The sequence below is a fragment of the Typopeltis vanoorti genome, chromosome 1, assembly GCF_054136105.1.
Source record: "Typopeltis vanoorti isolate ZY-2024b chromosome 1, IOZ_Tvanoo_1.0, whole genome shotgun sequence".
Lineage (NCBI taxonomy): Eukaryota > Metazoa > Arthropoda > Arachnida > Uropygi > Thelyphonidae > Typopeltis > Typopeltis vanoorti.
Genome location: NC_143549.1, coordinates 137944053 through 137959557, shown reverse-complemented (window position 1 = coordinate 137959557; position 15505 = coordinate 137944053). Strand labels below are relative to the sequence as shown.

At 37.6% G+C, this 15505-nt stretch overlaps 1 protein-coding gene across 3 annotated transcripts in view; it reads right to left on the bottom strand.

The window, feature by feature from the left end:
• Nucleotides 1-15505, bottom strand: part of bchs (WD repeat and FYVE domain containing 3 bchs) — a 1305514-nt gene that overhangs the window by 20699 nt on the left and 1269310 nt on the right. For all 3 annotated transcript variants that reach the window (XM_090399415.1, XM_090399420.1, XM_090399430.1), the window contains exon 68: nucleotides 8807-9004. In XM_090399415.1, the coding sequence (XP_090255541.1) occupies nucleotides 8807-9004 (198 nt within the window). The remainder of the gene's footprint in view (nucleotides 1-8806; nucleotides 9005-15505) is intronic.

Genomic DNA, 15505 nt, shown 5'->3' with positions numbered 1-15505 from the left:
AACAATAGTCCCCAAACTGAGCTTCTGCAGCACACCACTAGTGATTTTCCTCTTTTGAGATAGTGCCCCCCCCCCCCCATACACAACTTGCTGATATACATCTGATAGCCATTCACCTATCCAACTCAGTAGTCCATCATTCAATTCCATCTGCTTCAGTTTAGTGACCAACTCATGGTGTGGCCATCTATGAAAATCCTTTGCAAAATCAAAGTATATCACTGTATATGCATTTCCCCTTGTCTAATACATTCATCACCTTATTATAGTACATAAGCAAGTTTGTAAAAATGACCTCCCTTTAATAAATCCATGCTCACCAGCACAAAGAATACCACTGTTATCAACCCACTTTTGCATTCTACCTCTCACCAATACCATTACTACAACTCCAGATATACAGATAGGCCTATAATCTATTGCCTTAGCCTTATCACCAACTTTTGTGATGCTGAACAATTATGCAATTTGGGACTTGTGCTGTTGCAAGACTTGTTAAACAGGTAGGCCAATGTTGATGCTAACTCATTGGAACATTCCCTTAAGACACATGGTGATATGTTATCAAGTCCTTTTGCCTTATTGACATCTAGCTTACTTAACTCCTTATATATACCTCTTGTTTGCCACCATTAAGTCTTTTCTCATTTCATTATCAATACTTGAGCTTCTGATTTCATGCTGAGGATGAAACACCTTGATGAACTGTTCACTGAGTACCTTAACTATGTCCTCTGAAGCAGTTACCGATTTCCCACTTTGATCCATTAACATCATCTTACCATGATCATTCTTTTTTCTACTTGCCACATATTGAAAAAACTCACAAGGAGTTTTCTTGGCTTGATTTGCTAATTTCTGCTTGTGCTTACTAACTGAGTCATTCTCCTATCCTGCTCTTTATACTCTTCAAGCAACTATAAGGAGTTAAGTATGCTAGATGTGAATAAGGCAAAAGGACTTGATAACTTAAGACCATGTGTCTTAAGGGAATGTTCCAATGAGTTAGCATCAACCTTGGCCTACCTGTTTAACAAGTCTTGCAACAGCACAAGTCCCAAAGGAGCAGAAGGAAGGCATAATTGTTTGGCATCACAAAAGTTGGTGATAAGGCTAAGGCAATAAATTATAGGTCTATCTGTATATCTGGAGTTGTAGTAATGGTATTACATTACCATTATTCATCTTATGCTGACTCCATATTGTCTTCTTCTACCAGATTTCATGCTTAATCTCTTAATTCATCCATTTCACACCTACCTTATTCAGTCTTTTTACCTTCACAATACATTCACATATTGATGCTGTTATGTATTTCTTTGTTAGTTGCCAAGCAACATTAATTTCCTTACTGCTCAACTCCTCATTCTATGCTATATCTCTAAGTTGTCTCCTGAGCTTGTCATAATCACCAGCCTTGTACTTCCACATATATCCTTTTCTCACAGAAATCTTCATATGGCTAGCCACAACCCACGTTATCACTCTCACCAAATGGAAGGAATTGCAACCCACTCACAATCACATTCCTTGATGAAATGATCAGATCTAAAACTCTCAATCCTTGTGTGTCCTCCTTTACATTACATGCTGCCTGAGACAGTTGTCTCTGAAGAACTTGAGAAATTCATTTTTTTTTATACCCAAATGCTATCTCTGGTTTAGCAAGCATTAAACTACAAATCACCAAAACTTTCAGACCATCAATTTCTATAGTAAACCAAACAAACAAACTATAATCTTCCCTATGTTCTTCAACAAAAGTAGATGACATTAATTTCAATGTAGTAGTACTACTACTAATAATAATAATAAATACTACTATTATTACTAGGATTGAGTTACTATAACTACTAGCTCGATCTTTTTTCTTTTTTTTCCAGTTGCAGAAACCCCCCCTCTTTTCTTTTTATTATTATTATTATTCAGGCCTCCATGGAGTCAAAAGACTCATCGTGGGAGGTCCTTCCTAAGAAACACAAAGTCTATCAAGACTCATCGAGGGGAGGTTCCCCCCAAGAAACACAAAGTCTATCATACCACTCCTTGAACTCATTGACTGTTCTCGCTCTCACCACTCCATCAGGCAATGCATTCCATGGTTCAACCATCCTTCACGCAAAGAAACCACTCCTCATCCTCTTGCTCACAGTTTCCTTTCATAACTTCCAGGGATGGCCTCTTGTCATCACTCCTTCCTGCTGTTCAACCAAGCGAAAGAACTCCCCAGTGTCAACTCTGTAACCACCTCTCAACAGTTTAAAAGTCTCAATCATACCACCTCTCCTTCTTCTATCCACCAAACTCTGCAGTCCACATTCCCTTAGCCGATCCTCATAACTATCATTATACAGTCCTGAAACCATCTATGTTATCTGCCTTTGTACCCTTTCCACAGTTAATTTATCCCCTTCAAATCCTGGGGACCAAATCTGAGAACAATAGTCCAAGTGTGGTCTGATCAGGGTCTTATACAATGGAATGATAACTGTTTTATCTCTGCGGGTCAGTGTCCTTCTCATTATTGCAGCAATCCTCTATGTTACCTTCACCACCTTTGCAATATGTCCCCTAAATTTCAGGTTTCTATCGATCATCAATCCCAGATCTCTTGTCTCCCTTCCTCCAGTATAACTCCTCCCATAGAGTAGGCAGTGTCCCATTGATGTTTCCCAAACCTCAAGACCTTACATTTTGCTGCATTAAACCAACAGCCCCATTCATTTGCCCATATATCTAGCTTATTTAAATCCTCTTGCAGGGCTGCCGCATCTGCACTATTACTAATAATCCTTCCCAGTTTTGCATCATCTGCAAACAACTGAACATCCCCCTGCAATCCACTGACAATGTCATTGATATAAAGGTTAAACAATATAGGTCCCAGCACTGAGCCCTGTGGGATCCCACTTGTAACCCCCTGCTTCCTTGAAATTGCCTCACCATACACAACTCTCCGATACATATCATACAGCCAATCCTGAATCCAGTTGACCAATCTGACATCCGGATCCATATGCTGCAACTTAAATATCAGCTTATCATGTGGCACCCTGTGAAATGCCTTCGCTAAGTCTAAGAAAATGGCAGTTATATGCCTTTCCCTCATCTAATGCTCTTGTAACTTTATCATAAAAGGCTAGCATATTGCTAAAACAAGAGCGCCCCTTCACAAATCCATGTTGACTCTCACAGATAACATTACCCTCATCTGCCCAATGCTGTATACGGTCTTTCACTACTTTCTCCAAGATCTTACTAACTACTGATGACACACAAACTGGTCTATAATTAGACACTTTCAGTCTGCTACCACCCTTATGCAATGGCAGTATCTTACCTTCCTTCCATTCCATGGGCACCTTTCCAGTAACCAGACTTTCATTGAAAAGCCACGTTAAAGGCACTGTCAATTCCCTAGCACATTCTCTCAAAACTTGTGGTGAAATACCATCCAGTCACACAGCTTTACTGACATCCAGAGTACTCAGTATTTGAAACACACTCTCCTCCTGTACCTCTAAACCTTGAACCTGCCCTATTCCTCTAGCATTAAAACTGACTTCTCCAATATGAAATATTACAATAAAGTGGTCATTGAACAATTCTACTATGTCCTCTGCATCAGTCTCTCTATTCCCATTTTTATCCCACAGTTTCATTCTTCCACAGACATTTCTCCTCCTACTGGCCACATATCTAAAAAATTCCCTAGGATTTTCTTTGGATCTTAGGGCTAATCTCCTCTCATATTCCAGTTTCTTCTTCTTCCTTACCATGCTAGTCACTTTTCTGGCCTGTGTCTTATACTCTTCATGCATCTTCTCTTCTCCTGTCTCCTCATATCTCTTCCACAGCCTCTTTTTCACATGGAATTTCTGTTTAATCTTGTTTGTCATCCACTTTACTCCAAATTGTGTCCTCTTGTTCACTCGTGGTATATAACTTACCATTGCTGCTAACAAATATTCTTTCATAATTTCCCACACACTAATGATATCCCGGACTTCCAATTCCTCCCTCCATGAAACTTCCCCAAGTTGACATCTTAGGCTATTATAATCACCTGCCTCATAATTCCACATACATTCCTGTCTCTTTGAGACTCCTGCATGTCTATTCATTTTCCAAGTCAAAACCATATGGTCACTCTCTCCAAATGGTGGGAGAGATGTCATCTCAGTTATTATCAACTCTTCTGATGCTATAACCAAATCCAAAACTCTTGAACCTCTTGTTCCCTCTGTTATATGTTGCCTAAGACATTTGTCCCTCAAGAATTCTAGAAATTCCATTCCCTTATTGCTACATGCATCTTCCTCTCCCCATTTTATACTACTGTAGGTAAAATCTGCCATATCAATCATTCTTCTTGCACTTGCCAAACTCAACTGTCTAAACATTTCCTGGTCCCCACCCTCTGTACTCCTGGGTCTGTAGCAACTCCACTAAATATCCTGTCTTGCCCACCTCTACCTCACACCATATGCTTTGAAAATCATTAGTGTCACTGCTTTCCAAAGTCTCCACTCTTAGAGGACATAGGTTGTCACTTATATTAAGCAGTACTCCGCCACCACGCTTTCCCCTTCCTATCCTGCCGAAAAATGCTGTACCCAGCGACTTCTATTCGTGTTATTATATCCTCTTTTGTTAACCATGTCTCAGTGATCCCAATATTTTTTGGCCAGGCTGATGCTATCTACGCCACCAATTCCTCCCCCTTATTCCAGATACTCCTGGCATTAGTATATAGCATATAAATGCTGTTGTTTCTATGCCCAGCATTATCCCCTCTAGACTCCACTGAGCTCAGTATTACCTGATGTCGTTCCCCCCCTTCTCCCAAGTACCCATTCCCACAAGAGGCCACCCCTGCTACCATCTTCCCTGAGACACACTCACTTTTTCAGAACAGCAATCTCTCCAGATGCCTACGTCCTTCCTCATTCAAATGTAAGTGGTCTCTTGCATACGATTCCTCTCTGTCCTCAAACGCACTCCAAGCATCTGCATATTCCAGTCCTCTCTTATCCCACATTCTAGCTATTATGTCATTCAATATTACCGCTCTTCTGCTCAGTTCGTCATTATCATACCTAGGCAACACACACACACACTATCTTTCCTCTCTGTGTCTTCTTTCATACCACCTCAAGCAAGAATCTCATATCTCTCGCTACCCTATCTACACCACCACTCAAGTCATTTGTTCCCACCATCACAATCATCTCATCCACTCTTTCACCTCTCTTAACTGCCAAAGCCACCCTTTCTATCATTCCTCCTGGCAAACACTCCTCATGCATCCTATCTTGAACACTACGGATCATTGAGTCCCCATACATTTTACCTCTTACCATTCCCTCTCTCCTATTGTTTCCATTTTCTCCTCTTCTTTCATTCCCATACCTCTCTCTCATTCCCTCTCTCCTACTGTTTTCATTTTCTCCTCTTCTAGCACTCCCCTACCTCTCTCTCTCTCTCATTCCATTCTCTCCTCCTCTAGCACTCCCAAACCTCTCTCTCATTCTGTCTCTCCTACTGTTTCCATTCTCTCCTCTTCTAGCATTCCCATACCCCTCTCTCCTACTGTTTCCATTTTCTCCTCTTCTAGCACTCCCATACCTCTCTCTCTCATTCCATTCTCTCCTCTTCTTGCACTGCCATACCTCTCTCTCATTCTGTCTTTCCTACTGTTTCCATTCTCTCCTCCTCTAGCACTCCCAAACCTCTCTCTCATTCCGTCTCTCCTACTGTTTCCATTCTCTCCTCTTCTAGCATTCCCACACCTCTCTCTCCTACTGTTTCCATTTTCTTCTCTTCTAGCATTCCCACACCTCTCTCTCCTACTGTTTCCATTTTCTTCTCTTCTAGCATTCCCATACCTCTCTCTCATTCCATCTCTCCCACTATTTCCATTCTCTCCTCTTCTAGCACTTCCATACCTCTCTCTCCTGTTTCCATTCTCTCCATTTCCATTTCCATATCCAATTCCATTCTCTCCTCTTTTATCATTCACAAATTTCTCTCCTCTCCTATCATTCCCAAAACTCTCTCTCTCCCCCCTACTCCAATTTGCCTTGCATTTATCTCTGCCATTTTTCTAATCTCATCTTTCGTATTTATCATACTTCTCCCAAGACATTCCACCTCCTCTTTAAGCTCCTCTATCTCCCTCTGCAGGTCAGTCACTCTAAATCGAAATTCACTCTCCCAAACAAAATCATCTAAACTTTCACAGTCACTCACGCCTTCTACACTATCAACTATTATTTTCTCATTCACATTTTTTTCTTCATTCTCTCCTATCACACTACTTGTCTTCCTGTATTCATTTCCCATTCCTGGAGCAACAAGGTCGGTTATTCAGATATCTGCTGCATTTATTTCCTCCTACTGCCTGCACTTTAAACACACATGCACCCCATCCTCTCTCACAAGCCAGACATCCAATTCCCAAGATGCATACATACCGCAAATACTGCATGCCACAAACTCCCTTATTATATTGCTTATAATAGAGTGCCCAAATCGACATGGCGACATGCCATTTGCGACTGCTGCTGAATCCACCATCATTCGTTTCAGAGCCATGTGGCCAAATAGCTTGGCCACATAGATCTGAAATGCTACGTTGATGATGTGTTCGCTATTTGGCCACATGGCTCTGAAACACTTCTCTCCTTAACACACTTAAACAACCAACACCCCAGAATCAAGCTCACCTTGGAAAAAGAGAAAAACAATAGCCTCTCTTTCCTAGACACACTAGTCACCCGCCAGCCTAATGGAACCTTGGTTTTCTCAGTTTACAGAAAACCCACCCATACAGGCAGATACATTCATCAACAATCCCCCCCCCCCCTCACAACAATATGGAGTGGTGAAAACACTATACAACAGGGCTAAACTAATCTGTTCAAATGACTTGGCCCTAAACACTGAACTAAATCACATCCTCAACACTTTCTCAGCCAATGGCTATCCCCCCCAAAAAAATCCAAAAAATATTAGAACCTACAAACCACAGATCCCCTCCACAACAAGGATTACTCTAAATCCATCACCATTCCCTACATCCGCGGCACCTCAGAAAAGATTACCAAAATCTTAAAAAAACATGATCTGACCTCCTGTTACAGACCTTACAGAAAATTGGCACTGCTCCACTAAAGACCAACCACTTCCCCTAGACCTACCTGGTGTATACCAGGTCCCTTGCAGTTGTAAACCGTCTTACTCTGGCCAAACAGGCAGGACAGCGAATATCAGCATTTCTGAACACAAGGACTACATCCGTTTTCACAAGTACAGCCATTCTGGTCTTGCAGACCATGCTCTGGATACACGCCACAAAATACGGTGGAAGAAAGCTACAGTAATACACCGTAGCAAATACAAATTCGAAAGACTATTTATGGAATCAGCCTCTGCCCTAAGAAATTCTCCAAACCTCAACAAATTTGGTTGTATGCGACTGCCCCAAATTTGGGAGGCTTACATCAGCAGACCTTCAGCCCAACGGCCAAGAACACCTACTTAGTCCGCTAGAGGGCACCATCAAGACTTTTAGGAGAACAATAGCTTCATCACTTCATTCTTAGTTAGTTACTGTGTTGTAGTGCCTACATGCACGTGCTTTTTTTGTAAGTTCCTTTAGAAGATGGCAACATGACGTTGCCGAAATATCGGAAATATTTATTAAAGTTTAATTTAATTTATATTCTTAACTATGTTGTTCAATTCCTTAAGTGTTTTAATAATAAATACAGTAATGAAAACTTAGCTTCGTCTTGTCTTCCACCGTTATGCATCCGCCCCGTCTTCTCGGTAAACAAAATACAATATCACGACAGCACTAACTTCAAAAAACAACCACTATAGTACACTCGTATTCCAGAGAAACAATTTAGCACTCAAAAACGTAAAAAAAATGGACTATTCACTGATTAAAAACTCACTTTCTTCAGCACAGATCAAATTCGCCACCACGTGCTATGGCAAGACTCTATTTTGTTTCTCTATTTTGGAAAACCAAAGTTAGAAAAAAAACAACAGATTGATTACAAACTCACAAGTTACAGGAAATGCTGGTTGATTTAAAAAAAAAAAAGTTAATGTGAAATTTGGCATTGTTTGGACCTTGCAATATTTTCATAGTCAAGTCGATATGAAGAAGTGGCCAATCGCAGACAATCATCCAAATGATGGTCTTCCAGTCTTACTTTTGATAACACCCAAATGGCTGCTGTGTTATCAGTTTTGGGACTAATTGTGTATAGGGTTTGATACATATATTGTATATATATCTAAAATTCAACAACACTAACAGCCAATATCTAAACCTTTTGACATGTGTGAACCTCATAATGCTAATTTGTATTACAGTTCTTCACTGTTGCAAGCAAACTTGAAATATTTTTGCAAAACCTATAAAATACTGCAAATTCCATTTATTGTGAAATGCTCTTCTCTTCTTGGTGCTTTTGACATTATTCAAACTAAATTTTAGCAGCATTCCAAATATTATAATGAGCTAGAGTATGAAGAGCCATGGAATTTATAAAATTTACTGCTTATACTGCATGTTACATACTTTAAACAGTTTTTATAGAAAATTTTCATTTCCTTTTCTAATGGTTTGAAGAATTCCTCTGTCTTTATGGGCAGTATCAGCCATATACTATATATGGAATTAAACAAACTGATATATGGTTAAAATAATTATATTCTTACACTGAAAAAATTACAGATATTTTAGAGTAAATGCAGAGTATAATATTTCATAAGAAGACATAATTACCTAGAACAAAAGAGCTGACCACAGTTTCGACAGTGATGACGTCGTTCGGCAAATGAGAACCGAACTGCACATGCCACACAACTGTCTCCTCCCTCATCTCTCACCCAGTGATCAGCCATTGCACGTCCAGGATGATCTGTTACACTCCAGCTAAAAATTCTGCCACGAGCGTCTCCAACATAAACTGTCTTGTGATCCCTATAAAAAACAAGAAAACACTGAGGTATATTCTATATACCATAAATCATCCATTTCTTGCAATGGATGATTTATGGAGCATGGAATATACAAAATCTATATGCTTGATGTCATGAAGATTCAGGAAGTAGAAAAATGAAAAGCAGATGTTATGTTCTTAACAGAAACAAAGAAGAAAGATAAAGGATTTGAAATACTGGGTAAATATCTACATATGTGGAGTGAATAAAAGCAGAAGAGTTAAAATATCCTCATTAAACAAGCAGATAGAAGAACCAAGTAAAAATTGGAAAGTAAATGAAGGGTTTATAAAAGTGATTCTTGAAGTACACAGGTTAGCATGTTTATTATTAGAACTTATGCCTCATGTGAAGATGAAAATTGTTTTAGACTTCTGCATTATTTCAACCTTGGTATCACTTCTGGGTCTGGCTCCCACCGATGAGACCTCAATAACGGTTGAAACTGGTCTGGTAGTGGCCCTTCCCATAATGCATAGCATTATACTTGTCCGTAAGGATATGTGCCTTGCATTATGGGATACCAAAGCAACTGATGTGGTCAATAGCCTTTACATACAAGTAGCCCAGTTGTGAAGTTACTTCACACACATACTTTGTTTGCTTATCCATGGATAAAAGAAGAAACCAAGAATATAATTTCTTGGCATCTTTAATTTATAGTATAACCAAGTAGAAAAACTTTCAAAGTTCTCACATGGTTGGCAACCATCCAGATAATCACTTCATGGTCACTCTCACCAACTGGAAGGAGATCTAACACCTCATTTTTTATAACATCCTCAGATGAGATGATCAAATTCAAGACGACCCTTAATTCTCATGTGCCCTCTGTTACATACTGCCTGAGATAGTTGTCCCTCAAAAACTCATTTTCTTTACTTCCTGTTGCTAACACATCATCCCAATCTATGCTGCCATAATTAAAATCACCCATAATGATCATCCTTTTTCCCATTTGCTTGGCTAATTTCATTATACATTTCATGGTCATTACTATTCATATTATCAAGTCTATAACAACATCCAACTAAGTCTTTCATTCTATTCACTTGTATCTCACACCATACTGCCTCAAAAGCACTACTACTATTTCTCCCTTTGCATCTCTACCTTGTATGGACATAACTCTTTTTTTCTATCATCAATAGTACTCCACCTCCCTTTTTACCCTTTCTATCTTCACAAAATACATCATACCTCTCCATCTCTATTCTTGTCAGGATGTCATCCTCACAATTTTTGGGTGAACGAACTCAATCAGTGCAACCATGTCATTTCCCTTGGTTCTGATACTTCTGGCATTCATATACAAACATAAAAGTTCATTCCTGGATCTATAACAAGTTTCACTGATACGACTTATTAGATGCGACTTCTCTATACTTTTCTCAAGCCATTTCTTTTTCTCCTTATTCATCCCAGCCAGAACCATCTTCAAATCCAACTATTTTCCCTACATCCCTTTTTGTCTACACATGCATTTGCATCCTTTTTCATGATGTGTTCCCCTGTGAGTCTCCCCATTTCCCTGTTTGTCTTGCACACTTATTCCCTACACTCATGCTACCCACTCCTTCATTCATAAGCACAACTTCAACCTCTCCTTCCTTACTCTCCTGCATTTTCACATTACTTCTTACTTGCTCAGATTCATTCTCTGCACTCATTACTCTCCCTTCCAGCAGCAGTCTCTTCAAATGACTCACACCAAAACCATTCAAATATTCCATTGCTCTTATACAATTCAAATTCTTTCTTCAAACTCATTCTATACATTAAAAAACTGTCCTTTCTCTTCACAGATTTCTGCTAACAGGCCTTGTTGGCTGAGTGGTTCAGATATCTGCTCTCTAGCCAAAAGGCTGTGGGTTTGAATCCTGCTGTGGGCATGGATGTTTGTGATTGTCTGTTAAAATACTAGTGTGGTGGTGGTCAGTAGATGATGTTGTGTAGATGGTGGTCTGAGTGGTGGAGATGGAAAGTTGTAGAGTAGGTGCCATCACTCGATGAGTCTTTGAACTCCTTGGAGGTGCCATATAATAATAATAATTCTTGCTCTCTGCCTCATCTCATCACTGTCATATCTGGGCAACACACTGACTACCTCTTCTATCACACTATTATCTTTTCTCCTTCTCAACAACCTTCTGATATCCAATCTTATATTCTCCTTGTTCCCAGTCAAGTCATTTTTCCCTACTACCACTACCAATTCGTTTGCTTGCTTACTCCTCATATTCAATGCTTCAATCACTCCATTCATTTTACCTCCCAAGAAAATAAATCTTGTGCATCTTCTCATTTACCACATCTCTAATAATCAAGTCACCATACAATGCCACTCACAGGTGTTTCATTACCTTTTTCATACATACATCATTTGTTTTTGTCTTCTTCACTCTTCCATACAACAGAATACTACAGACTTACAGTCCATTTATTTAAGAGTATATCATCTGCATAAAGTCAACAGCTGAGATTAACATTTCCAATTATGATTTCAGGACGCCACTTTCATTCATAATGAAATCCACATAGATGATGAATAACAGTGAAGATAGTGTGTACTCTCATCTTAGAACTGATTTTGACCTCCTTCAATTTGAACTGATGACTTAGATCTTAAATAAAAGCTATGTACTTCTCACTATAATGTCCAATTTACACCATATAAAATTAATTTTTGAAAATCTTTTCTCTTAGACCTTATCACATGCCTTTTCCAGATCTACAAAACGTAAATATGAATTGTTGTTATATTCCCATGATTTCTCAACTATTTGTTTCAAAGTGAAAATGTGATCATCCTGACCTTACTTTGTCTGAATCCTACTTTTTCTTCACCAAGTTTCTTTTCCACATTTTTTGTCTCTTCTTGAATATGCTTACATAAATCATATCTGAAGCATTCAGTAAGGAAATTCTCTGTAATTCTCACATTAAGTTTCATTTCCTTTTTTTTATAGTTCTACTCTAATCACCCTGAATTCAACCTTCTGACCATGCAGCTAAGGTAAAACTTTTATACCTCCTTGTTTAAGCATTTCTCTTGAATATTTTCTACCACTGTTCTGTCATTTCTTGTAATTTAGCAATCTTTCAAAAATAACTGCTCCAGACATCTAGAATATCTTGAAGAAACTGCAATCTTAAAAATCATTATTCCAGCAACACCAAATTATAAGTATGAAGAACCCAGTATTCAAGTATAAAAAAGTTCTAGTGAAAGTATGATAACATTGCTATTCTAAAGCAATTCATAACATGCAACTTTCTCTCTTTGAAGCTGATTCTTTGATCTTTATAACTATGCTATAATGAGTCGAGCATATTTGTCTTTGGATATTTGTTTTTATTCTCTGAGTTTAAAAATATTTTCTTCACTTGCAGGAACAGTACCCCTGTTTTTATCCAGTTGGGACAGGAATTGGCAACCTGCATGTGGCTCTTTAACTTTTATTCTATATGTACGAAAACTGCACACCACAAACATTTCTCAGTTTAGTTTGCCTGCACATTGTGAGCAGAGCACACATACTGCAAAATGTTGAGGGTTGTGGTGTTTGAGAGTATAAAATAGTTAAAACAGGAACAAAATAATATTCTTATGTATGTAGTGTTTGTGATTAAGTATGTGAATTCATGTTATAAATCCTTTGACTTTGTAAATAAGTTCCGTGGTATTATTTAATGTCTGAACAATGTGAGTCTCTCAGCATGTCTAAAAATGAAAATTATGGCCTACTCACCTGATATTGAGAGACTCACTCAAGAAGTTCGATTAATTCATACTTAAGTGGATGTCTGTTATTACATTTTTTCAGTATTAGTAAATAATATTTGAAACATGTATATTTTTTAATAAAACACCTTTCACTATATTCTATTTCTTAAAAAACTTCCCTCTTCTCCCAGTTTGAGCTAAAGTGTGACTCTTCAGATTCTTTTTTTTATTTTTAATTAGATCAAAAACGACTCTTCACTCAAAACAGGTTGCTGATCCCTGTGATGGAAGAATATTTTAATGAATTTTGCATTTTTATAAATACAAACAAACAATTAAAATTAATTAAAAACAATCCGCCTATTATAATCAAAGTTCAGGTTATTCTTATCAAAATCCTCAAATGTTTGGCCTTTTGCATCTCAGAATTCTAAGAATATGAGTTAATCAGGAGGAAATTTGACAAAGAACATTTGTTGAAACCTGAACTTTTTTGTTAATCTTATTCTTCCCGTAAATCTTATATCTTTCAGGAAAATGCAGGTGCGTAATCTTAATAATTTTTTTAATGTTAATCTTTTGTAAAACTTAAATTTTTGAGGCAAATGCAAGGGGGGGGGGGGTATATAAATACGTCTAAATGTGATTTTTCGAGTTTATTTTTGTGCTCTCTTTCAGTGAGTGAATTTGACTTAAAGTGCTCATAATTGCCAGCAAAGGTTGGTCAATTGGTACAGCCTCTGCTAATGGCTCGCAAAATGTTAAGTAAGTTTGAGTGCGGTTAGTAGTTGGAAGGAGCCCAATCGTTCGATGCTGTTGGCACATTCTCCCTTGATGAATCTTTGGACTTCCTGGAGGTGTCACATAATAATAATAATAATAAATAATAATAATAACAACAATAATAATAATAATAAAATAGTCCTTAGCATTATGGCAGAAGCAAGTAAAAATTAAAGATTTATCTTTTCAAGAAAAGCAAAGAATTTTGAAGTGATAAGTTGTCCAAAATGAATCATGTAATGCAGCTGTACATTTAAAAACTTTACAGCCACTCTTGTGTAAGATCTTGAAAAACAGCTCAAACATTGAAACTTCAGATCTTACTGATGAGAACATGGATCGGAGGAGAGCCTGATCTGGAAAGGATAAAATACTCAAGTTGAATCAGCATTAAAAATTTGGTTTAGTAATGACCATGAAAAGAATGCTTTGATTAACGAGCCTTTGATGTGCCAAAAAGCAGAAGAACTTGCAAAAACAATGGGCAAAGAAAATTTCACTGCAACTGATGGATGGTAAGGTTAGGTAAGGTGTAACAGGTGGAAAAAGCAAGAGAATTTTGTGTACAAGCGTATTCATGGTGAAGAAAAAAGTGCTGATTTTTTATCAGCTGATGTGTGGATTAAGACCGAGTGGCCAAAAATTATTACTGAATATTCTACCGAGGATATTTACAATGCAGAAAATAGGACTCTATTTTCGTGCAATGCCTGAGCATACTTATTTGTTTAAAAACGAAAGTGCTAAAGGATTTAAATGTTCAAAAGAGCCAGTGACAGTTCTTCATTGTGCTAACATGAAAGGTGAGAAACGAGAGCTTCTAGTGATTGGAAAAAGTAAAAATCCTCAGTGTTTTAAAGGTGTCAAAAGTTTGCCTGTTGACTACTGTTCTAGTGCAAATGCTTGGGTGACTAATGACATTTTCAACAATTGGTTAGTTAAGTGGGATTTTAAATTAAAATGAAAATCTGTCTTATTAGTAGACAACTGTACTGCACACACAAACAATTTATCGTTAAAGAACATCAAGATAATTTTCTTGTCTTTGAACACTACATCGTTAATTCACCCATGCGACCAAGGCATCATATGAGCTTTTAAAGCTTATTATTGCAGGGAAGTCTGTGTGAGAATTATAACTGAATTTCATTATATAAAAGACCAATCTGATGCAAGTGCAATTGCAAAAAAGATTTCCCTTCTTCATGCATTGCATTTGGTAGCAATGCCATGGAAGCAAGTCTTAGAGAAGACTATTGAAAACTGCTTCCAAAAAAGGTGGATTTTTAAGACAAATTCTGAAACTCCTTCTTCCGAAAATTTTGAATATCTTACAAATGAAATTTTTGATAAAACAACAGATGATGTGTCAAAAAATGGAAATTGGTTGGATATTGATAACAACATTGAAGTGGTGGCTACAATAACAATGTCAGAAATATGTCAAGCTGCTTCTGATGAGAACTTTAAACTAATGGAAGAAAGTGAACCTAATACAAGTATAGAAGAACAAATTTTAGAAGCTCCTCCAACCAATGTCCAGATACAAGAAGCTCTACGAATACTTCGTCGTGGTGTGCAACATAGAGTGACAAACTTCAAAAGTCATTATGAGTATGAGCAATATATTGATGAACTACTATATTCAAAGACACGACAGACAACATTAGGTAAATTTTTAAAACAAATTTTATGTTTTGCTTATTAAAAATTGTTTATAACAATAAATTAAATTAAATAATGTCCATAACAATAAATTGAAATAAATGATGCAATTTTTTATATCCTTTGCTTAATGTTATCAGCCGGTTATTGTTATCGAAAAACGACTGTCCCAAAGTGATCACAGTAAGCGGCATCTACTGTAGTTCTTTTTCAGGTTTTTTTAAGAAAAAAAATTTATGACAATTTCACCTTTAAAAAAGGAGGAAAACTTGTAATAGATGAGAAGAATCAGTGCACCTGGTAAGA